Source organism: Camponotus vicinus, unplaced genomic scaffold, assembly GCF_025532165.1.
Source record: "Camponotus vicinus isolate PSW18456_S1 unplaced genomic scaffold, iyCamVici1.0 SCAF_1, whole genome shotgun sequence".
Taxonomy (NCBI): domain Eukaryota; kingdom Metazoa; phylum Arthropoda; class Insecta; order Hymenoptera; family Formicidae; genus Camponotus; species Camponotus vicinus.
Genome location: NW_028141945.1, coordinates 32,599,267 through 32,624,289, shown reverse-complemented (window position 1 = coordinate 32,624,289; position 25,023 = coordinate 32,599,267). Strand labels below are relative to the sequence as shown.

The 25,023-nt window shown below is 38.4% G+C and overlaps 1 protein-coding gene across 6 annotated transcripts in view; it reads right to left on the bottom strand.

Moving 5' to 3' along the window:
* LOC145961632 (putative receptor-type tyrosine-protein phosphatase mosPTP-1) overlaps nucleotides 1-25,023 on the bottom strand; it is a 257,685-nt gene that overhangs the window by 5,542 nt on the left and 227,120 nt on the right. For 2 of the 6 annotated variants that reach the window (XM_083082090.1, XM_083082062.1), the window contains exons 6-20: nucleotides 17,595-17,782; nucleotides 17,359-17,473; nucleotides 7,512-7,721; nucleotides 6,595-6,875; nucleotides 6,132-6,388; nucleotides 3,893-4,176; nucleotides 2,963-3,183; nucleotides 2,577-2,702; nucleotides 2,256-2,431; nucleotides 1,764-2,055; nucleotides 1,508-1,679; nucleotides 1,298-1,422; nucleotides 937-1,214; nucleotides 716-851; nucleotides 31-622 (exon numbers count right to left, since the gene is read on the bottom strand). In XM_083082090.1, the coding sequence (XP_082938216.1) occupies nucleotides 125-622; nucleotides 716-851; nucleotides 937-1,214; nucleotides 1,298-1,422; nucleotides 1,508-1,679; nucleotides 1,764-2,055; nucleotides 2,256-2,431; nucleotides 2,577-2,702; nucleotides 2,963-3,183; nucleotides 3,893-4,176; nucleotides 6,132-6,388; nucleotides 6,595-6,875; nucleotides 7,512-7,721; nucleotides 17,359-17,473; nucleotides 17,595-17,782 (3,359 nt within the window). In that variant the 3' untranslated portion in view covers nucleotides 31-124. The remainder of the gene's footprint in view (nucleotides 1-30; nucleotides 623-715; nucleotides 852-936; nucleotides 1,215-1,297; nucleotides 1,423-1,507; nucleotides 1,680-1,763; nucleotides 2,056-2,255; nucleotides 2,432-2,576; nucleotides 2,703-2,962; nucleotides 3,184-3,892; nucleotides 4,177-6,131; nucleotides 6,389-6,594; nucleotides 6,876-7,511; nucleotides 7,722-17,358; nucleotides 17,474-17,594; nucleotides 17,783-25,023) is intronic. The other 4 variants (XM_083082096.1, XM_083082073.1, XM_083082083.1 and 1 more) reach the window with 4 other exon arrangements.

Below are 25,023 nucleotides of genomic sequence, written 5' to 3'. Positions count from 1 at the left end.
AGACATTTTATGTATTTGGCCGACACTTACCAGGTCAAGATTAAACTTCCAGCCTTTCAGGAAGTTTCGATTACAGCGGGGCTGACCTTCGCGAGGGTGCGCTGCAACCGAAGATAGGCCGGCATCATTGTGGCATCATCTTGCAACTAGGCTCCATATTGTCGGAGGGTACACGCATGCTGCCATTTGTGATATAACCGTTAGCATCAACCATTACGGATACGCCAGATTGTGGATGATTATGATAGCTAATGTTTCTCTGTGACACCACCATGCTTTTCTCCGATGGTGATACTACATGATCGTTGCTGCCGCCGTGGGAGGAGAGGCAGGGTTCGCTCCCACGGCTGCTGGATGACTCAATCGGGTGATCCACGCGGATGGGAATGGTGTAATCGGATAGGTATTCGGAACTGACTTCTACAGTGGCGTATTCGCGAATGACAGATGACTTAGATGGATAATCTATCGGCATATGTTGGATCGATGAGGCCGACCTGATCTCGTTCGGGTCATTCAGTGAGGCAACGTGTCCGTTCGCCATGGCATACAAATCAGGCTCCGCACGGCCTTTCGTCGACAACATGGATTCCAAGCATTGATACAGCAATACATAATCCTCCTGTAAAGAATAAATAATTTATGAGGATAAGTGTTTTCCTTTACCACAAGTATGATTAAAGTTGCATAAAGATTTGACGTATTTGAAATGTACCTGTGAGCGGAAAACGCCAGGTCGTTTCATATAAAGCAGCTTTGCAAACATGTAAATATCGGCACTTTGCTCGAATTCCAACTGTTTATTTAACGTAGTCAATAGAACAAAGAGCGCAGCCTCGACTCCACCATACCTGAATTAAGTAATAATATGTGAGTTGTATTTGCTCAATTAATTATTTGTATCATCGCTGTTAATTAACAAAAATGATCAGATACCTGTCCATTACAACAATAGGACCATTCTGATAATCTCGATGAAAGTCTTGGATAATGCTGACAAAAGTCTTTGGATTGTTATTATGTGGCCATAGACCGTTTTGATTCGATGGTGCTTGAACGATCCTGGCGCTGAGTTCATAATCATCTTGCAGCGATCGAACCGCGACTTCTAGTAGAAGAGTCCCGTTCACGGTCTCCTTCGTTCCGCAAAGTCGTACTCGGAATGTTTCGGATTCGAGATCCTTACCTTCGACGGGCCAAAATTCTGGATATTCCTGTTAGAAAACATTTTTATTACAAAATATAATCTCTTTTTACTTCTTATGCAATTATTAATAATTTTATTCGAAATGCGTACCTCATCGCATTGAGTCAACATGACAATGGTCTGTGCGTTGTGGTCCCACATCATTTGCCAGAATTCCATTATGGTGTTCTCCATTGGATGCTGTGTTATAATAAACTCGCGATTACGTTGAAAACCTAGAAATAATGCATGTTATTGTCATTTCATTTACACTAAGACATTAGACTTATTATTAGTAAGAAGACACGCCATATTGTTTACCTGAAACCCATGTTGCGTTTATGTAGTCACTTCCATCGACACCAGGTTTTGGCGTTAAATGGACACGCGCATTTTCAATGGGAATGATGTCCATATTACGATTTTTGTGAATATTGCAGGCTTTGGTAGCGGACACAAGATTGAAATCCTTAGGTTTCCACGACGTTACCAGCTAATAATAATAAATAATAAATTGATGATTTAATATTCATGATTACATATTATATAACTCAGTTTCAAGAATTCAATCATTAACCTTATATTGAGCTTCTATGTTGTTCCATGCGTCAGTCTTGTTATTCGATGGGCACAACATATCTTGAATATGCTTCATTAAGTTGTTGGAGTTGATATTAGTCTCGCCGCTTTCTATCGCCTCCTGCAGGGCATCGTGAATAAAAATGTACTGCTCTTCCGTCTGAACCAGAAAGTTTCTTTGTGTACGGATATGCTTGAGAAAACCGTATACGTTGATTTCGTCCTTAGCTTTAGCTTGCTTCAGCATAGCGTCAATTACGATGTACGTTCCGGTACGTCCAACGCCGGCACTGAAAAATACAAAGAAATATATTTTTATACATACATACATATATATATATATATATATATATATATATATATATATATATATAAAATGGTTAAAAATATTTAAAAATAAGTGAACCGAAAAAAAGATGAATATTAATACGTATTAAGCTAAATATCTTAACTAAAAATTTTCTTATTAAAATATTATGACGATTGTTACCTGCAATGGACTACGATAGGTCCAGCTTCGGGCGGATTAGCATTGGACGATTTACGAATAAAACTCAAAACCGGTAATGGATGATCGGGCACGCCATGATCAGGCCAGCTAGTATAATGATACTGCCATATAGTACGTTCACCCATATTGGTCCCATTTTTCTTCTTTTTAATCTGCTTAAAAATCCGAAAGAGATTGATAAAAATTAATCGCTCATACATTCACATTAGTATTTGTTTCGGTGTAATATTTCTATATCTATTCATTTATTTCTCTTAAAAATGTTTTAAAAGTGTGTGCATTTTATTTCTATATTTATACCTTCAAATGTCGAATTTGAAGAGTACGGATGGTATATGTCGCCATAATGTCCTCCTTTACTAAAGTCACTTGAATATAACCATATGTTTCGGTCCCTTCCTTGGGCCAATACATATCACATTTCCTCTATAAAAAATATAAATAATGAATATTAATAATATAATAATAATAATAATAAAATAAATAAAAGAATAATAATAATAATAATAAAATAAACAAAAAATAATAATTGAATAAATTGTGAATTTCACTTTGTAATTTATTATATATTGTAAATTAAACATTTTTACATATGAATAATTAAACTGTCTTTTATTTCAACTGTTTATTATGCAACTTCTACATATTATAATAAAAAATATGCGATATATGATAGTCGTACTTACACGACCGCGTTCGACCAGATTGGTAATCATTACGACTATTGATACGCGTTGCTCCCAAACCATCCGCCAAAAGCCATCGAACGTAGGCGGGAGTGGACCCTGGGTACCGATGTATGCTCGCGCTTTTTGCCATCCATCGATGTAATTCGCGTTAACGTAATCTTGACCCTTTTTAGGAGGCCCACCGCCGCAGGAGAGTAATTGCACACGAGTATGGTCGTCTAATGATAATAATATAAAAAATGTATAATAATTGAGACATTATTTTTTTCGAGTTGAGTAAAGTTAAAGCACGCTTCACATCTTCAATAAGATTGTATCTTCAGAATATTGCATTTTGTTGTCTAAAAATACGAGTTTAAAAAAAACGCACTATATAATTATCCACTTATCAACATAATCGGCGTAAAAATCAACGTATAATTTAAGCCGAGATATCTCTTATACCGAGATGTCGCTTTAACTTGACGGAAGCTTATTACTCCTTTCCGCACATAATAATAGAGGAGGCATTTTCCATTAGCAGTAATTTTGCGACTGTGTGTAATATTCTTGAATCGTTAAACTATTTCGCTTCTTGTTGGCCGTTTTTATTTCATTAAATACGATAATTTATTTCGTATAAATTTTAATTTCCTTGAATTTTTTTATTGCTAGAAAGAATTGATAACGCTACGTCATAATGCCAGTCGGATGGAATCAATCAAGAGGTCAGCCACTGATTGCCAGATTGAACTAAAATAAATCGATCGTAATGAATATCGACTTGATGATGGTGAATGAAAATATCCTTCAGAAAAGTAATAGAACATTCTCGCGAGGAATAGAGAACTGTGAAGCGTTACCAGTTCTATATTAAGATGTTTCCTTTCATTTGTAAATATTACGACAACGCGCGAACGCAAGCGTGACACGTCAAAGGCTACTTACACGCGAGTATATTCAAGTATCTGTTCTTGGCCTTATTCTCAGCGAATTGGGAATTCTCCACGGTGTAATCCCCAGTTTCGGATTGTATGAGCTCGTATTCTTTACTGAAACCAATGTCCCCGTCGGCGTGAAGACTCGCGACATGTTGAACAAATTGCTGGACGGCCACGGCGGTCCTCTCGCCGTCTTGCTCGCTGTTTTCCCACTCTTGAAGAGTGGGAACATTCCGCGGCGGATAATCCAGATAATAGTAGGCAGTGTGGAAGCATTTCCTAAAGATCGGTCTAGAAAAAAACACACACATACACACGTCTAGGTATCTCCTCTCTCTTTTCCGAAATATATATTTTCTTAGAAAGTATTTAGAAAAAGTCTAATGTTTCTCTTATATACACATGTTTTCACTGAAATATAATTTATATAAATATTCTCTATTAACGAGATTAATGAAGCATTACACAACTTAAAAATATTCAAGTGTTTCAGCTGCAGAACTTATAGTCTCAACGAAAAACACGCATATGGACTAGTCAGATAGAAATGATCAAATATTGATACATCATAATCAAATGCTGATATCACGGATTCCTTCGCTGATGACTCTCGGATTCAAAGCACACACCTATATACATATATACGTATCGAACTTACAAGTTACGAAAAAACTTCTTCATTTCGATGGCATAATCTCGACGATAGCATCCATCATAGGCGGGGTCTCCCGATGGAGAGGATCTCACGAATCAACGAACGACGCGCTCGCGGAATAAACAACGACTAAATAAGTCGGACTCAGTCCGTGACCCAGAAAATGAGCTTGTCATCAGCCGTCTCGTACATCGCTCGTGCCGTTTCGCTCGTTCTTGAGAACGTCATCCGAGACACTGACGCGCGATGAAAAGAACGAGACACACGCGTGGCACACGCGTTTCCACTTGCGGCGCGCAAGTCTCTGCGTTTGATGCGTGCGTCACGTTACGCGCGTCTCGCTCCGCTCCGACTCGGTGCGTTTTACTCCGGTAACTGCGAGACACTCAGCCTTTGTCACCGTGCGTTATCTCGCGTGATAACGCGCAACATAAGAGCGGGAGCGCGTCCAGATATTATTAAAGTGTACCGCGCGTATCTCTGCATTAACACATACAAACTGTCTCGTAAATTGCGCCCGATAAATTCGACGATATCATCGCCAGTTTCAAAATTATTTCGGTCTCTTACAAGATTAATATAAGCGGCTTCGATATGTACGCTCGAATAATTTCCCGAGCATTGCGATATAATTTTAGTAATTACGTAAAATGATAGAAATAAACTTGTAATCTTATTTAAATTTAATTTTAAAAAAATATTCTCTGTACAATTATTTTAAAAAAATATTCCCTGTAAAAATATTTAATTTATATAATTATAAATTAAATATTTTATTTATATTATTATATTATATTATTATATTTATATTATTATTATTAATTATAATTATAAATTAAATATTTTATTTATATAATTGAATTAATTACATTTTTGTAATATTAAAATTTAAATATAAAATCATAATTTTTAATAGACCAAATATGATACTAATGCTCTATGATCTAAAGCTCGTATAAATTGAGAAGAGAAATTGCAACGGAAAAATTTGAATGGAAAAAACAAATGCATGTGATTGCATCGTTCGTTGAAAACTTTCCAATTGTTCGTACCGAATATCATTCGCGATCCGAGGCGTTTAAACATGCCGATTGTCTCATCTACAATTTTCAAGTAAGAAGAATAATAGATCGTTTAGTGTTAGATTAGTCAGCGCGGAGCGGAAGTGAAACGTTAGAAATAATACTTTGTAAGATCAGCTGAAACATTGAAGCGTAGCGAGAGAAAGTATAGATCTCTCATTATGTTTTTTTTACAGTTTTGTATTTTATTTCTTTAGTTTTATATTAAACTAGATAAATTATTATTGTATTAATTTATTGTAACTAACTATTATAATTATTATATCTCTTCTCGTATATCTGAGATTATTCAAATAAAAAGAGAAATACAAATCAGAAATTTTAAATATACTATCTACATATAGCGGTCAGTATAATATATCTAGAATAGTTTTTTAAATTCTCACGTTACATGAGAGCGTTTAGAATTATACACATTTATCGATACGGAAATATCATTTCATAATCAAGTCAGCATTAAGATTTCTGCGATAATGCGTTGTGAGATAAAAAATGAAATCGTGACTTACTTCCATAGCACGAAGGACGTAATTGCCAACATCACGGCAAAACAGGCGCATACCATCCCGGCGATCACTCCGGGGCTAAGATCTTTACTGCTGCGACGCATCAAGGGCGGTATCTTGTCGCAATCACGAGTGACCAATACCTTTGCCGGTGTAGAACTCTCGCCTTGAATGATGCGGCTGTTTATTATGCTTCTAGTGGCTCCTCGTACCACGATTTCGTAAACGGTATTCACTGTCAGATTGGGTATGATCGCCTGCTAATATAAAAATAAATTCGGACAATGTACTGTGATTTGTTTTTATTTAAATTGACGTAAACGATGATAGAGAAAGTATATAAAGGAAAAAAAGATGCAGAAAGTTTCTCTTATTAGCAAATATTATAAATATCAAGTAAATTACATACTCTCTTTTTACCCGTGTAAAAATATACTTAATATTAAGTTATAAAAGAGAGACGAACCCCGCTTTCGAGATGACCCTTCTCGGTGGCTAATTCAACTTCCTCGTAATGTTTTCCACTTTCTGGCCGATAATTGATGTAGTAATAGTCGATCGAGCCCGAAAAAGTAACCGGTCTGGCCCATTGAATATAGAGGGACTGGTGAGACTGGCAAGTCAGATTCAAAATTAAAGGTGCGCTTGGTCCTGTTATATCGGTTCTGCGAATAATCTGATCAGAAGGCTCGCCTTCGTTTTTCCGCGTATAAGCTTTCACCCAAATCTTATAGTCGGTATTTGGATCTGCAAATGACAAACCCGGCGCTCGGTTATGAATGGCAATCGAGCAAATTAACCTTCGTGAATGAAACTTAAGTGACTATTTTTTTGCTCGTGACGAGTCGCATCATATGGATATATCGAATCTCATCGAGGCATCTTTTCGCGATGAAATATGATTCTTTCTTTATTCGTCTGTAATTGTAACGCCAAAATAATTATACCTAATGCATTTGTCTGCGCAGCAGGGATATATGAAAAAAGAATATATACAGTGATAAGAATTCCTCGAGCATTTCTTATCAATGAGCCAAGTACGCCGACCTCTATCTCTAGTCGTCTACTGTAACGACTATTCGTTGTCGACTGAAGATTGCATATTTAATCTCGCATTATCTTAAAAAGACCGACAGGCTAACATTAAAATTATACGTTGGAATAAAAAATTTACCGATGTCACCTTTACCGGTGTAATTTGTAATCAACTGATTTGTATTAAAGATTTCTTTTTTTTTGCCATTTAAATAAATTAAAAAAAGTAAATCCTAGTCCGATTGAACATTTGATATTTATTGAGAATTTTTTTTATTACTTAAATAATCTTATTCGTAATGTCGTATTTCTCGTGCAATATTGTTTACGTGTAAGGTGTATACTCACTCAAATCTTTCAGGATAAATTTGGTATTCGGGTCGTCCGAGTCTGCAGATTTATCGGGTATATGCATTTTAACGTCCGTATAGTTGGAATGCATATAGTAAACGCGATAACCGACGATGATACCGTTGGCATTCTCGGGCTCCGACCACGAGAGTTCAATGCTGTTGCCCGTGATTTCCCGGGAGGTGAGATTCTCCGGCTTTGTTGGAGCTAAAAGAGCGAGAAAAAAAAGACACGTTTTTCATTACAATAAGCCGATATATTGACCTTTCCTTTCTCCTCGTCATTTGCAATGTCGCGCTGAGACAAAGCGAAAGATATTCCAAGCGTATTTCAAAATAAGCGCATCAGAAATAGCAGACTTTCCATTAAAATTTTTATTTCGTTCTTTCTCATTGTCGGAGCGTAACGCCTTTTCATACGGTGAATGCATTATTTACATGGACATAAAGAGATAGACTTGCACGTGTCATAAATTTTTCTATGATACAATGTAGGCAGATATAACGCGGAGAGAGAAAGAAAAACGAGAGACATCGGATCTTTCTTTTTTTTCTATCCTTTGCTACGCGTTGCATCGATAAGAAACAAAATATGATGCCAATGTTTTCCTTTCTCTCTCTTTCAAGATATTCGGAATACGTAACCAATATCAGGGATCCGTTCCCATATGGTTATTTAATTATTCTTTCGAGCAACAGATATCGATATACCGCTATATTTTCATTTTTCTAAAGCTCTATTTCCTTGAGTAAATAATACGGATGAATAAACGACCGTCGATGCGTTCATATAAGAGAGATCAAATTTATTGAATATTCATGCATCTGCCACGGCATTACCATACGTTGCGCGATGTGCGGTATAAAACATGCAGATTGATTTGCATTCTAGCCTCAGCTGCGTAAAATCATTGACAGTAATCTTGCTCAGACACGCTTTAAATAAATGACGCGTAATAAGAGGAATTCTGTCAAATGTATCGAATAAAATAAAAATAAGAGAGAGAGAAGATAAATATATATATAAATTAATTAATTAAAATTTATAATACGCATAATAATAATAAGGAGAATTCTGTCAAACGTATTGAATAAAATAAAAATAAGAGAAAGAGAAAATAAATATATATATATATATATATATATATATATATATATATAAATAAATTAAAATTTATAATACACATAATAATAATAAATTAAAATACACACAAGTTCTCACGTTACAAGAATCCTCGTAATAGAATTTAAAGAAAGGCTAAAAGAAGACGATGGAATTTAAGAACAATTTCGTGTGACTGAGAAATTATTTTATTTCCGATTTATCGACAACGTACAACGGAAAAGATCATTTCTCTTCGACTCTCGCGAACGATAATTTACGACTATTTGGTGATCTTTAGTGCGTTATCATCTTGTGCAGCGTTCCGTTTAAAGCACCTTATCGAATTCGCGCGTTAGATTAACGACGTGTAATAAAATGCGAGGTTGTGCGCGAGGAGAGCGAGGAGATATACACCTTTACAAGCCTTACAAGCTGCGGCGGATGATGTCATAGTCGAGTCTGTGCACGCACAACGACGGTCAAGCCGAGTCGTACTCGTATTACTATCAGGTTGAAAAATGAATACGATTACGGGTCCCGCCGTATGCCAAGCAAGGTCGTGATCTTGCGATCCACCGTCGTGCGCAACTTCAAGAATGAACTGCGCGCCAAAACTATTCGCGAAATGCTTTTAACCGCGCTCATCCAGACTGTATTCGGACGAGAAACGATCTCGAATGAATTTAAAAAAGATTGAAAGAGACTTGTATTACGCCTTTCGATAAAACAAGCGTCGAATGATGCGCTTTCTTTAAGAGGGAGGGAGATTCATCACCGAGAAAATGATCGTTTTTCCACAGATTCGAAGGACCAAAATAACAGAATCAAGTAGGCGAAAGTGTCTTTATTAGGATAGGTTCGCAGTGAGTAACGGTTCACGGTAAGTGAAAGGAACAGTAGATAAAACGAAGTACCTGCTCGAGGAGTCGCGCTTGCATATCGATTTGCACTGCTTCGAGCCGATTGCATCCGAATTCATTGCAACTCTTCGAGTTTAAATAACGCAAGCTAACTCTATTTAATAATTGATATATTTTAGACGACATTACACAACAGATTTTTCGAAATTCTGCAGATCTTCAAGATGAAAATTCTTGCACAAGAGGCAATATTTTTTTTTAATGATAGATTATTTTTTGTTGGTAAATTATTATACGCTAATAATTGTCTCGTTTTATAAAAATTATTTAATCGTTTAAAAAATACCGTATATGATTTCCGGGGACGATTTCGGGGATGGTATTTCCATTTGTCTGGATTAGGCTACTGACCTTGGATTCTGACATAAAAATAGAATGTCTGGATTCCGCGCAAGAGGAAATATATTCGATGCTTCTTCTACTCTTGAAAATAATTGTGAGGATAAACGTATTTTCATACCGCGATTTTTATACCGGCGACGATATTTAAGATCAGTAGGTAATCGTTGCTATGGCAATGTCCATCAGTTTATATGTCACATATACAAAAAAACGAGTGATGCGCTTTTTTTACGTAGATAAAACGAGATAAACCGCACGGGTCAATCTCATCATTATTTTATTACGCTTTTATGTAGAAACTAATCCTGCGTGCAATAAAAAAGTTACAAAATATCGTTTTCCCGCAACGGGGTCATCGCACTTGCGGCAATTACAATGGCAATTACAAAATAACCGGGCAACACTACAATGCACGCTTGTGCGTTTTAAAACATTTGCGCAATCATAGGTGTGCATTGTAGGTGAGCGTGGTTTAAGGAGGAGACGAAACGGATGAGGAGGCGTCCTTTGGAGAAGTCACCTTGTGTAGCTTACGAAACGCACGTGCGTTTCGCGTTCCGCGAAATCGAGACGGAACAGGAAATGAGTTAAGCATCGATTACACGAGCGGACAATCTTGTATACTCGCAAGATGATTACGAAGTAGCTGCGTAACGCAATACTTGAATGGACGAGTGACATTTCCTAGTGAAACTCGCGCATTCATTTTTATGTTTTACCAATTAATCGCGCTTTTAATTGATACTAAGTGGCGAAATTTTTACCGCAGTCTACTTGACTCGTATTCCTTGAACGCGTAGAATCACGTTTTCTTCAAACAAGTGTTTCAAGTGAACGTTTAAATGAATAGTCTGTCTTATTTCATTATTATTTTTGTAATTATCAATATTAATATTATTTGTAATTATTGTAATTATTAATATTAATATTATTTGTAATTATTAATATTAATATTATTTGTAATTATTTTAATTATTAATATTACTATTATTTGAGTTGCATACACTTTATTTAGTGTCAATTTCAAGTTAGTAAGTTTATTGTCTAGGAGAAACTGAAAAGAGTTTACTGATCAGCTAAATACAAATAATATATATAATTCCATATGTCAGCTTCAAAATACTTTCAAATGTGCATCATATTTTCGTATAATGTACTATGCAATCGCAATGTGATTTTGTTTGCAAAATAATAGGTCATTTAATATTATTAATAGTATTATTTGTATTGTTTCGATAGAGATATTAGGAAACAGGATAATGACAATATAAATAATGATAAGCTTCAAGATAATGCCTTATCAAAGTGTATACTTCCTTCCTCCTCCTCTTAATGTTTTTTCTTTCTAACGTTATTTAATTTCTCTACTATTATCGTTAAATATTTTAAATCAAAATTCTCATTTTTTTTATTATCTCATTATTCTAAACACATTCATCGCGCTTTCTCCAAGCAGGTGACGGTTTATCGGTCGCGCGGTGTCCCCCGCAAATTACCTCGATAAATATCGCTGTCATTCTCCGTAGAAGACAGCGGCACGATGTAGGTCGTCTGCTCGTAGGTCTGCTCGTCGGTCGTCTGCGTGATCGGATACGCAGCGGTGACGATGAGGAATCTCAGGATCAGGGTTAGCGAGGCCGCTAGTTGAGCGGCACTGGCCACGCTGGCCCACAGCATCATTTTTTTTCCTCTCTTCTTTACAGCTGCAGCTGTGTAAAACGCCGCGTGCGTGCGTTGTGCGTACGTCTCTCTCTCTTTCTTTCTCTTGCTACATCCGTTATTTCACAAATTCGCCCATCCTCGCCGAGGAACACTCGGCACGCTCCTCTCGCGGCACGTATTCGCTCAATTACTATAACACCGTCTTTTCGTCGTCGTCACGGTAGTCCAAGTAGGACGCATACTGACGCATTTATTCACCAACCGGTCCATTGTCATTGTCACATTTTGCGCGCGCCTAAGTCCTCGGGTTATCTCAAGCGCTGAATCAACTTTTCGTCGCATGTGTTGTGATAATTATATGGCACTATATTTGCCAACGATTATATTTCCTGTTGGGATACAAATAATTTAGCATGATCCTATCGTGAACGCTTCGCGAATCGATCGATCGTTACTTGCGAAAGAGTGGAATGAAGAATTTTCGGCGCATATTAACGCAGCATGTACAGATTTCTTTGAAAAAATTGTTAAATAATAACTGAAATAGTTATCGTGAACCCTCTCGTGATCGCGTCCCCGAATATTCGTCATCGACGAACCACGCACGATCGTGTCACGAGGGCAGACCAGCAGCGGATTATTCGGACCCCTTGGAACGTGGATTGATCTCCCCCTACATTTTTAGTGGACAGAGACTAGGGGAACATGGTGCTGTAGCATCATAAACAACACGATACACGATGCCACATCAATATCAATGCGTCATGTCCATTCGATCTATCATTTAGAATAAAAATGCAGAGTTGAAAGTAGAGAAGTACATAAATAATAGAAATATCTACTGTACATCTCAAATCAAGCGATAACACTTGTATATTGCACTGAAATGAAGAATTCTTTTATGTCGATTATTTCTTCGGGCAAATTATTTTCTTTTTCTCATTTCTCATGAAGCTTACGTCGCGAATTTTTTAATTAAAAAAGTTCTATTTGAAATTGAATGAATATAATAAGTAGTTATCTATTTATCCAGAAATTAACTTTCAATAAATTATTCATTCTCTATTTCGCTTATAATTTTAAAAAAGAAACCTTTCCAAAATTACATATATTTTACATGTATTACAAATCAATTTCTAATTTATAAATACCCAAAAACAAAGACTGTCAAAAGCTTGCATGTGTACTTTTTCAACGCTCTGTATATTATTCCAAGTTTCGATCAACGAAAAGAGAGCACGAAAGACCGCACTTTCGAAAACAACATGAGAGTGAATTTTCCCAATGCAGCACGAACAATTAAACGTCAGTTGCAGGAGAAACTGAGTTAGCTTGAACACCGGATTAAACGGATAAAGAAGCAAATTACAGAACGGCCAATAACAATGACGCTTCCTTAACAATGGGGAGAAAGAGAAAATAAAAGAAGAGAGAGTGAGAATGTTCCATATTTCATTTACTACCTAATTGGCATGGGATTAATAATTGCTAAAACTTGATAATGTTACGCGGTTATTTCGCGGCAATAAAATTTTATAAAATGACATAATGAAAAAATGACAAATTAAAAATAAACTTTTATTCAATATAAAAGAATCGCACACGTGACCACATTTAAGGACCGCATGCACCATGGTCTATAAAGCAGAATAATAATATTTCGCTAAAGTTCTCTCTTTATATATTATTAAAAATCATAAATCATAAGTTTTGTACTTGGCACTATGCTTAAAAATGTTAATTGAAACACTTAATAACATTCGCGATTGAAATGATCGTGTTTGAAATTTATACAGTAATCCCAACAACTGCAACTCTTTTTATAAGAAAGATAGATGTAAAAGCGGATGAAGCTAATCCATGAGGATTCCCACGTCAATCCCACGTTGGCTCGAGTTTTCATTTCACAATGAGATGGAATCTCGAGTGCAATCGTTCAAACCAGACCGCGCCCCATTTCGCGAGACTCATTTTTGTGCCGGCGCGAAACGAAAATACATCACAATTCACTGTCAAAAGTTACTCGAGAAGATCGCGAATAATACTAACGAACGAAGGATATTCGCATAATAAAGCATTTTTATTCTTTGCTTATAATAAAAAAAAAAGACACAAAATTTGGAAGAAAACGCGATCTTCTTTACACCTTCGATCGCAGGAAAAGAGAGATCGGAAGATGTATATCTCTGGCGGATGTGCCGATAAACTCGCGAGGACCAATGATGAGGAAACGCTCGTCGAAATTGGAACGGTCCGAGAAACGGCAGCGCGGAATGGATCGACCTCAATCGTGAGATTTTTGCTCGAGCGAAGCACCGGAGCGTGCGTTGCCACCGTCGTCGACCCTAAACGACGACGATCCGTCCTCGCTTCTCTTCCCCTCCCCTTTCCCCTCTCGTGTTTCCACGCGGCCGCGCGGCGGATGCACCGAGTTTCACCGATCGAACTCGCATATGACGACGAGTCCTTCAACGTCGTGTCGTCGCACCGACGGAATCGCTATTTCTCCTCGTGTCGGAATAGAAGCGGAAATAAAGGAGACGCCGCTTTTTTATTATTCAACGACACTCCCGACACTCCGCTGGAGGTTTATCGATTTTCTCCTCTCTCATGATTAGAATCTCAGTGTTACAGCGATAGTTTTATTATTCAATGGCGCCTGTTTTGCCCGGATAGATTTTATTGATTTTCACTCATTTTAAGTAATCTCGAAAAATTATTTTCTTAATAATGACATTCCAATAGATTTTTTTCGCTTATACTTTTTTGTATCAAATGCACCTTATTAATCCAAGTGACTCACAAGAATACTATATTGATTGCTATTTTTCCTCGATCGAATATTAAAAAAATATGAGTCAAGTGTCATTTCATGATTCATTAATGTTTGTTGTAACCAAAATGATAGTTGTATTAGACATTTTTTATATTGCATCGAATATAAAGAAAAAACCAATATTATAAATGACGAAGAGAAATTGCGATTTATTTCTCGTTTTTACAACATCGTCATCGAAATTGATCAGTACTTTCTTGATAAAAATCATTCGCGAAACTTGTTTATGACGATGATTTGCTCTATGTCGGCATACTAGAAAACAAAGTCAAGAGAGAACTTGATTGAAGTATTATTTTTCTCTTCAAAAGTGATAAATAGTTACTTTTCATGTTTCATGAGAACGTCAATCAATTGGTTTTTTCACTTTTTTTCTATTTACCTCTTAAACACCCATCGAAACTACAGAGAGCTTTACAGAAATTTTTACAAAACACAATGGATATCACATGGTATCACACAGACATATCGCATTTTTTTGAAGCACTCGAAACAATAGGAATTATCGAAATAAGCCCGAAAAAAAACACGTGAGTAGACCTGTCGGAGAATATTAAGAATATTTGTGCCACTATAGCGTCATTTTGGCATCGTTCGACATGCAAATCTCGCTCGCGTCATATCGACCCCTCGACCTCGTCGTCACTACCCGAAATCATCCGAAATCCGATTTCGGAGCATCGAAATGGAGAAGCGATTCGTGACGGTTAGCGCGACCCGAACAAAGGATCTTTTGTCTAGGCGAACCAAGGATCTTTTGCCTACGATATATCTATTTCTTCAACTAGGCGTCACCAGCGACCCGGAGGAGGCGTCGTCGGAATCGACGGTCCGCCGCCATCTCGGCGAGACCTCTGTCTCTCTTTCTCTCTCTCTCACTCACTCTTTCTTTCTATATATACATATATATAAAAGAGATATATGTATATATACATATATCTCTTTTGCGAGATGATTGTCCAGACAAGATCGTTCGGTCGCGATATTTTTCCCCTCTCGCATTCGGCGATTCCGCGACGCCAACCGCACTAACCGCAATTGACGGGAAACACCCGGCCGCACGAGGCGATTATTCCGCGCGATTATTCTGCACAGGCGGAGCACATTCGCACCGGGAACGCGTACTGTCACTGCGCGCAGTCCGCGGATGCGGACGCGTGCATGCGGACGGCTACACGCGCACACTCGCACTGCACCGCCCGCTCGCGCACCGCTCACTCACTCGCTTCACTCAAGTATGTGCGAGCGAGCGAGCGAGCGTGCGCGGTTTCACGCTCGTTCGAGCCGCGGCAGCTTTGGCCCGTGTTCATACATCGTTGCGGGATCTCCCTTCGTACATCCGGCAAGTGCGTACGAAACGCTCCAGCGTGGACTTGACGGACACACACGTGCACTCACGCGTTGCGCTCGCCGCTTCGTTTTCATGCACGCGGTCCGCGCGCTCTTGACAACTCGGCGAGTCGCGCGGTCGAGGAACCAAAGTACACGTGCGCGCTTGACGCAAACGCGCGCGTGTCGTCGTCTTCTTCCGGATGATGACGATTGGCGGCGACGGCGACGACGATGATGACGATTGGCGGCGACGGCGACGACGACGATGACGATGACGATGACGATGACGAGGACCGGCTGACGCGGGATGCAGCGTGCTCGCCGCGGCCGACTCGAGCGGACAAGGAGCTTCTCTCTCTCTTTCTCTCTCTCTCTCTCTCTCTCTCTCTCTCTCTCTCTCTCTCTCGCCTCTCTCGCGTGCTGAAAAATCGGGGAAAATCGATCGTCGACCAGGCGCGGCGTCGACCGAAACGCCGCTAGCAGCTGCTGCCGCTTTCTCTCTTCCTCTCTCTCACCTTTTCGCCTGCTCCCTCTCCCTTTGTCTCTTTCCGTCTCTCTCTTTCTCTCTTCAATTCTCTATAGTCGGCTTCCTCTGTCGCTCGGTCGCCACGACTGTCACGAGCCCCTCTTCTTCTCGTTCTTCCCGTGACCGCTCGTTCGTCTCTCTTGCACGAGCGATACCCTCTCTCTTGAATCAATTGCTACTCTCTCGTCTCTATTTATCTCTTGCTTTCCTTTCTCCTTCCCTACTCTCTTTCTCTTTAACAAGGTTAGGAAGTACAGACACGTAGAACTCTTAAAAATTTAGCAGTATAAATTTAGCAGTATAAATTTTCCTGATACTGATCTTTTATATCTTGATTCCTGAGAAATATTTTCACGATTGGGAAATTTTCAAGCATTCGTAATAGATATATACGGGGTATCAAGGCTTTCTAGGTACGGCTATGAGAACGCTAGATTCCCCTTCGAAATGAAGCACTCCGACGATGAGTTTCTACCGTGTGCGGTGCAGCTAGAAAGTTGTTGGCGGTAGATGCGTAGAACCGTAATGATTCAGAATATAATGACGATAATGATGAATCATCAGCATAAATTCGAATACATTATCATAACGTGTTTTAAATTGCGTTAACAATAAGCAAGATATTCAAGAATTAAATTTTACAAATGTTATGGAAAAATTTATGATTTTTTATTTCTTTGTTCAAAAGCTTCATTAAGAAGCTTCATAATAAATAGCAAATATTTGGACAAATATATATTCGTAATTGGATTTAAATTATCACACGATAAATAGAAAATAATAACAATACCTAGCTAATTCTTATTAAGAAAAATGCAAACCTTTATTTAATCATTGTTACACATAATATTAATATGATTAATTATGTGCACAATGAAATATTTGTTTCAACATAGGATTCTTGTCTAGCAGCTGTAGCTAAGCTAGCTTTCCACGAATATCGTATCGCGAATGATACCGTATTCTGTTTTACCGTACTTGGATACACGTAATACTTTATATCTGCCATTGTATCTCTCGAAAATGTATCAATTTTTTTTTATTTTCTCAGTTTTATTTTTTAATATCGCGCCAAATTAAAAGTATAAAATAATTTTTTTCCCTCTTTCTATTCATACTTACCACCTTCGTCGGTCATCACCGTGACGGTCGAAGCCGGTCCATGACCTTCGGGATTGAAGACTTGCAGCGAAACTAAATATTGCGTGAAGGTATCCAGATTGTGAATACTGTGATTCTGAAAGAATCAAGAACAAGAAATATATACAATTGTCATTTTTTTTTTACAATCGTATTGATTAATAAGGCATGATGGCGCATTGATTGATAAAGAATAAAAAAAATATTTGGCGACTTACGTCGACGGCAGGATCGCGAATGTAGATGTTCTTCATCTCTTCATCCGCTTTCTCGCGTCGTCGGTATCCGATGCGATATCCAAGGAACTCGCCGTGTATGGTATCACGATTCGGCGGTTTCCACGCCAGATAAATAGACGTCGCTGAGGTATTATGGGCCGCCGTGATGGTCGGCTTTCCTTCCGGTACTGCAAACAACGCAAATATATATGTAATAAATATATATGTAATAAATATAAATTTTTCCAATCTTGAATTTAAAAAAAAACAGCACACAAGGCTAGAATAAATATAAAAAAGAACGTAATCCTGAAAAAGCACATTGCGCGCTCTTGCGTAAAAATATTGTATAATCATATTTATAAATATCGCGTATTACACGCGTATAAAAATGTTCGCAAAAGTGTTTAGCGAACGGTTTATCCAAATATATATCTCGTATATGTCGTATATTCTGTGAGAAAAAAAAGATAGATTGTTATCCCGGTGAAAATCACGATTCTCTCTCATCGAGAGAGATGGTTAAACAAAACGTATATATGCATACGCACTACAGAAATCCATCAGTTTATGAAAAAAACCGATTCTAAAGAACAACGTGCGGTGGTATGACATAAAAATAATATTTAAAGTTGACGCGGTGCGCGCGGGGGGAGAGGAGGACGGCCGGAAATCGATAGTTGTGATTGCGTAGAATCATCGAATACTATATATATGTATGTGAATAAGTACGTAACCCGCGGACGCGGATGCGGAGAAAAATTAAAAAGGTAATATTTAACTGGCAATCGTGAATATAAATTTTCAAACTGGCAGGCTCTTCTCTCGAAAATTTCAAGTTTCTGCATAAATATATACATATGGTACGCATATTGTGTATATGGGAAAATATCATATAAAATATCACGGATATATGTGCTATTGTGTTTTGCGCGCGCGAATTTATTTTACTTCCAATATCGAAAATACACATTTTCATCGAAATTATCCAATCTATGTTAACAACATATCTTTACATATATACGCGATCGCGTTACACATAGTTTATTGATCCTCGTGGAATTGTTTTCAAAGTCGGACATTTTTAATTCACGTCTGCGTAAACCGCATCTGATTCCACGAATATCGATATCGCAATCGATACGCGGCGAGTAATATCCCTCCGCATTATTGTGGGAAATATGAATCTCGACCGAAACGATCGGATTTTTTCGTGAAAATTATTACGAACGGTACTCGTCAAGCATCCAGTTTCCAGGACGGCCGTTTCAATCCGCGAGAGATTATCGTCGCGGTAGAGACGCACGTGGAGGTCGCTTAAAAAATGGTCGTGTAATAATTTTAAAGCCCGCGTAATTTGTTTTCGGGGTTGCCTTATCGCGCGCAAAGGGCAGGCGAGGGCGGGCTCGTTGTCCCCGTCACAGAAGCACGTTCGAAATAATTAGCATCCCCGCCGTCACTTCTAAAACGTCCGCTCTCGTCGCGCGCTGTCGCGGCGGCGATATCGCGTCGGCACGTCAGCTGACTCGGGCCGAGAGTGAGAAATTGTCGCAGAAATAATACCGGGACATTTAATGCGCGTTGTGTGTCAGTTAGCCCGACCGTTCCCATCCATCCGTCGTGTTATAATGTCGACGGAAGCGTTAATTGTACGATCACGAGGCGTTAATTGCGCGAGCTCGACTCGGCGGCGTCGCGAAAAAGTAAGGAGCTTCGCCTGGTCTTAATCGTGGTATTAATTCTTAATCGGTTAATTTATTAATGTTTAATTACCAGTTGTCGAAACGATCGATATTTATGTTTGGAATTAAGTAAAGAAAAAAAGCAATTCTGATGATTTGCGATCCAAACAAAAGACGCATTAATATTATATTGTAATAATTATTTCTATAATTTTGTTAAACAGATAGAAGCAATAATAATTAATAATTATGTACTATTATATATAATTAATATTTATAATAAAATAATAATAATAATAATTATTATTATTATTATTATTATTATTATATACTATATATTATATATAATAGTGATTATCAGAAGAGAGTTTAAGATAATTTTTCACACGTGCGATAAGTTGAAACGAGTATTAGCAGAATAAGTGATATATAAGTCTCTTAATTCGGCCTCGGTTCTCTACTTTCGTCGAGCAATTTAGCACCACGATAAATACGAGCTGCATTTTTTACTGGCTCTAAATCTGCGTTAACTTATTATTACCTCGTCGGCGCATTTATGACGATAACGCCGGTTTTATACCTTCGTGATATATTATCGAAGTACCAATTTCATCGTAACCGTTCAAACGCTTAATCGTGACAAACCGTTCGCGTAAACATATTGCTAATATTATTCTTGAAACCAATGTATCGTATACAACAGGGTCGTAAGTACGTAAACACATTACACATAGTTTATCATGCGGAATTACATCAACCCGATCGAAATTGATGTCTTATATTATATATATATATATATATATATATATATATATATATATATATATATATATATATATGTATATAGATTTAATTAAATTTAAATTATTATATGAAAACTGTACATTTTTTCAATTTTGACATAAATTTTATTATAAAACTATTTGTATCGTTTGATTAAAAAATGTATATAAATAAGTATAAAAATTGAACACATATATTTTATCGGATATAATCAAGAATTGCGAACTAAATCGAGGCCCTGAAATGATTCATCGTTTAACCAAGGCGGGACAAAGTATCGTCATTATGTAATATCAAGACGGAAAATAAATTACTTCGGTCACACTGTACTATAAGAGATTCCTCGCTACGGCTTCCATCGCTACGTCGAAACGTGACTCGCGGAAAGGCACCTTTATTGCATCCGCCGAGTCCCTCCACTACTTTATCAACCCTGTCGGAATCGAAAATAGTTCGCACAGCAGGCAGAAGCTACCGCTTCTTCTCGATTCTCGAGACGACTCTCGCGAATGAACTTACCCGAGAACTCCGACCCATTGCTGGATGTTGCGGTGGCAACAATACCAGTCACCTCTCTGTCTGGTAGCCTGTCTGTCTCTCTCCCTCCTTCGCACGCTCTCGTTCTTTCATTCGAATTTTCATACGGAAGAGAAAGTCTCTCTATCTCTTCCTCGCTCTCAATTTATCCTAGAAATTAATTATACCGAATGCGCGGGATGCATATCTAATCGATGAGCAAATTCCTCGGCTGAACCAATCGACGATTAAACCTTGAGTTCCTCATTTATCGTTGTTATTACAAGCGGTTGTTAATCTGCTCAACTTGCCCGATATACCGAATTAACAGCGTGGTCACTGAGTAATCTTCTCAAGCGAATGCAATCGATATCAGCCACGATGTAACATTGTTTGATATCGATTTCTTATAAAATTAGAAATTCAGAAAATTTATTAGCATTATTCTACGTGAAAAAAGAATAGAGTTATTTTTTCATCTATAGTTATTCATCAAGCTGATCAAGTACTTTGGGAATTTTAATAAAATTTTTTAATACGACAAGAAGAAGAAGACAGAGCAGATATATAAAAACAAATTTTCACAATTTTTAAAGAAGCAAACAAAAACATATTTTTAAAATATAACATTTTTAAAAGCAATATTTTTTTTCAAATGGACATTTCATGCTTTTCGCTGTAATTTTCAAAAGAAACATCAAGTTTGAGAATCGAGTCTCGCGCTTAATCCCAATTACGAATCCTTGCAGAGATTTCTTAGGAGAGACACGGCTCTTTCTCATCGATACTGATGATGTACGGGAAAAAGTCCGGCTTCCTGGCTAAGGTCCTGGCAATTTTCGGTTCGACTCGGCGCGAATGAACTTAAGCGAGACGATGCAGTGCCGACGGGTGTCCCAATGGCTAATTGGTAGCTCGGTTGCGCTGTATATTTATGGCGAAAGCGAGGCGAATGAGGTCCGGAAATGGGCACCGTACATATATCCAAGTGCATGTGTATATGTACAGGTATTGTATGTATGTATGTATGTGTATATATATATATATATATAAAAGATATATTTTATATATATATATATATATATATATATATATATATATATATATGTATGTATGTATAAATGTATGAATGTATGTATGCGTAGACTATACGTATATATTGGGGAGACCCGGCCGCGGGAGTAAAGTGGTAGTGGAGAAGTTTCGTCGGTCCGTGTCCTATTGATCCACGGGGTGAACGGGGGAAGAGAAAGAGAGAGAGAGAGAGACAGAGAAAGCGAGCGAGCGAGCTTTCATTTGAGCCATCGTGAATTCCCGTGCCATTGCCACACCGGAGCACTATACCATCGACCTACCTATACAGGTCGGCCTACCGCACCGATACCCACGAATTAGAATCACGAATTAGAATCCGGTGGCATAAACCAATGCGCGACGAGTTCCCCGGTGCACCGGTCCATCCGTCCATCCGTTCGTTCATTCGTCCGTCCGTCGAACGAGAAACCCGCCGACCGTGCGACCTGCGAAACGCGCGCAACGTAACCTGTCTGCGCGTCCTGTCAATATTGACGCATTACTCGCCACTCGTACGATTGTTGATGCCGATGCGGGCATATCGACTGGCAGCATTCCGTCCGTACGCGCTCCCGAATCGAATCGAAACGAATCGCGCGCGCGCGCCGCATCGATCGACCGGAAAAGATATCATTTTTTTTTCCCCAAAGAGCGCTTCGACAGTGTTTTTCCCGGTGTTGGAATCGATAATACGTCGGTCGCATAATTAAAAATGGATATGAACGCGCGGGAGTAAAAAATGCAGAATTTATATTCCCCTATTCTGCATCAAGGATTACAAACAAAGCGAATTTATACAGGGTGTATCTGAAATGATGCACTAAACTTCAGGAGCGTATTCTAGAGGTCAAAATAAGACTTTTTTTCCTTATGAACATGAGTCCGCAAATGAACCTCCCTTCGAGCTAAAATTCGAAAATGTGTGAAATTGACCAAACACCCGCAACGCAAATTTATTTATCTCTCAAAAGAGGGTAATAGGTAACGTCAAAACCTTTTTTTTTTTTTTCTGAAATACAGTCAATTTTTAATTTTTTCCCCAAACTTTAGGGGCCTTTAGCTCGGAGGGGGGTTCATTTGCGAACCCATGTTCATAGGAAAAAAAAGTCTTATTTTGACCTCTAGAATACGCTCCTAAAGTTTAGTGCATCATTTCAGATACACCCTATATATATATATATGATTCACGCTCCCTTCCTCCTATGTGTACATATTCTTTCTCAATTCTTTTTCGAGAAATCGTAAGTGACATAAGGAATAGCGGTACAACGTTCGAATGTTGCACGTCTACTCCTTTCCTTCGTGAATGCGCTGCATCGTTGCGTCGATTTCGAGTACATACGATATTCGACTGCATCGGCAACGCAAATATATTCGCGACTGCATTTCATCCGCGCGCATTCTAAACCAGCAGCATGCGACGAATGTATCGTTTTACGATCGCACTCTATATATCATCCCGTGTCTTTTCCTTTTTAATACGTAAAATTTTTCATATCGCGTATCGCGTTACTTAACAACCGCGCCAAAACTTTACATAAAGAGAGGCAACGTTATATTCCCGATATATATATATATATATATATATATATATATATATATATATATATAAATTAAAAATGGCGATAGGCAACAACCGCGATCTAGTTGTGGAATCTAAACTACCGTGAGAAAACGTCCGTATGTCGGAGGAATATCCTGTGAAAAAAAAAAACCTCGTTACCTCGATTTTATCGCGAAACTATGAAATCGCTAATTCGGGACGTACTGATCGGATCACCCGATATTGCGACATCGCGACAGGAAATTACAAAAAAAGAGGGCCGGACGTAATCGCGCCAGGATTCTCGCGGATAACATTGCTGCTGCCGAATTTTTCTCCCGGTCGATGACACATTGGCCGGTGACATCGTTCGGCGGTATTTAAATTAATTATTTAAACATGCGCGTACGCGCTCGCATTTCCGCATGACAATGATATGCGAAATCCGGTTCGGTAATGCGGGTGCGTCTCGTATAATTATTTCTATCTCACGCGATAAAATCGATCTGCAGCTATCGCACCTACGTGTCCATTTAATCGCGTTGATTTCGGGTACGCTCCACTAGTTTTCGAAATAATGCGCGTAACGTGGTGTATTTCGTACCTCAATTTTTCACCCGGAGCATCTCCAAGATGGTAATGCGAAATAAATTTCGTTCATCTATTAATATTGCAGAAAATATCGCAGAAACGATACGGTGATTTTTACAGACGAGAAGACACCTCGACCGATATATTTAGGTAATATTAATCAAGATAATTGCAACACGGACATATACACGTATGTGTGAGAATGTTTTGCAAAGTGTAAATTCAGGGATAAATCCGAAATATTCCGACAACCGATATATTTAATTTAAAACTTAATTAGCAGAATATTGATACTATATTACGTGGTTAATAATGTAATGTATTTTCATTACAAAAGCACATAAATTAATATATAAAATAAATATTAAAAGATATACATACATACATGCACGGGCATTTACGAATATGCGAAAAAAAGCACATGTCATCTTAATCAACTTAATAACCAAATATCAATCTCGAACGTAACAATTATGAAATTATCAAGTATCGAATATCAATTATATCAAATGTCGCAATTATTTTAATATGTGATTAATCGGCGATAGTTTTCGTGAGGACTTGACGGAATAATCAATAGAAAGAACTGAAAAGCACGACGCGAAAATGTCAAAGGGGAAAAAAGACGAGCAGAGAGCTGTAATAGACTCGAATTCAATCTCCACGCACGCATTTATGCATCCGTTAAAAGGAAAAGAATGCATCTGGATTCCATTTACGATGGTCACATTCCACGAGCTATCTAATTCCGGTTGGACCGCGAGTCTCGGTCCTTCGCGCACACGCGCGCGAATAACGCGGTAATTGGGCTTGCGATCAGGACGCACGGGAATTCAGGTCGAAAAGGGTAGAGAGCACGGAGAGGAGATGGTTCCGCGCGCAAACTTTGTCGTCCGTGGCACGTATATATGGCTATACGTTATACAGTGTCGCGCGGGCGAGCTCGACGGAATTTACAGGGCTCGCCTTGTGCACAAGGCGCGCGCGCTCAACCTATTTTATAACGGAGGTAGCGTCGCAGACGTTCATCGTCCGACGAAAGAAGGAACGCGGAAATGTAAAGAGAAAGAACGAGGAAAAAGAAGTTGAAAAGAGAGAGAGAGAGAGAGAGAGGGAGAGGGAGAGAGCGCGAGCAGAGTAGGAGGAAAGCAAATTAGGAGACAAAAGAGAAAGAATAGGCTCGACTCGAGCCTGCTTGCGCACTCCCGGCTGTCGACTGCAATTAGCGCCTCTTTAGTTA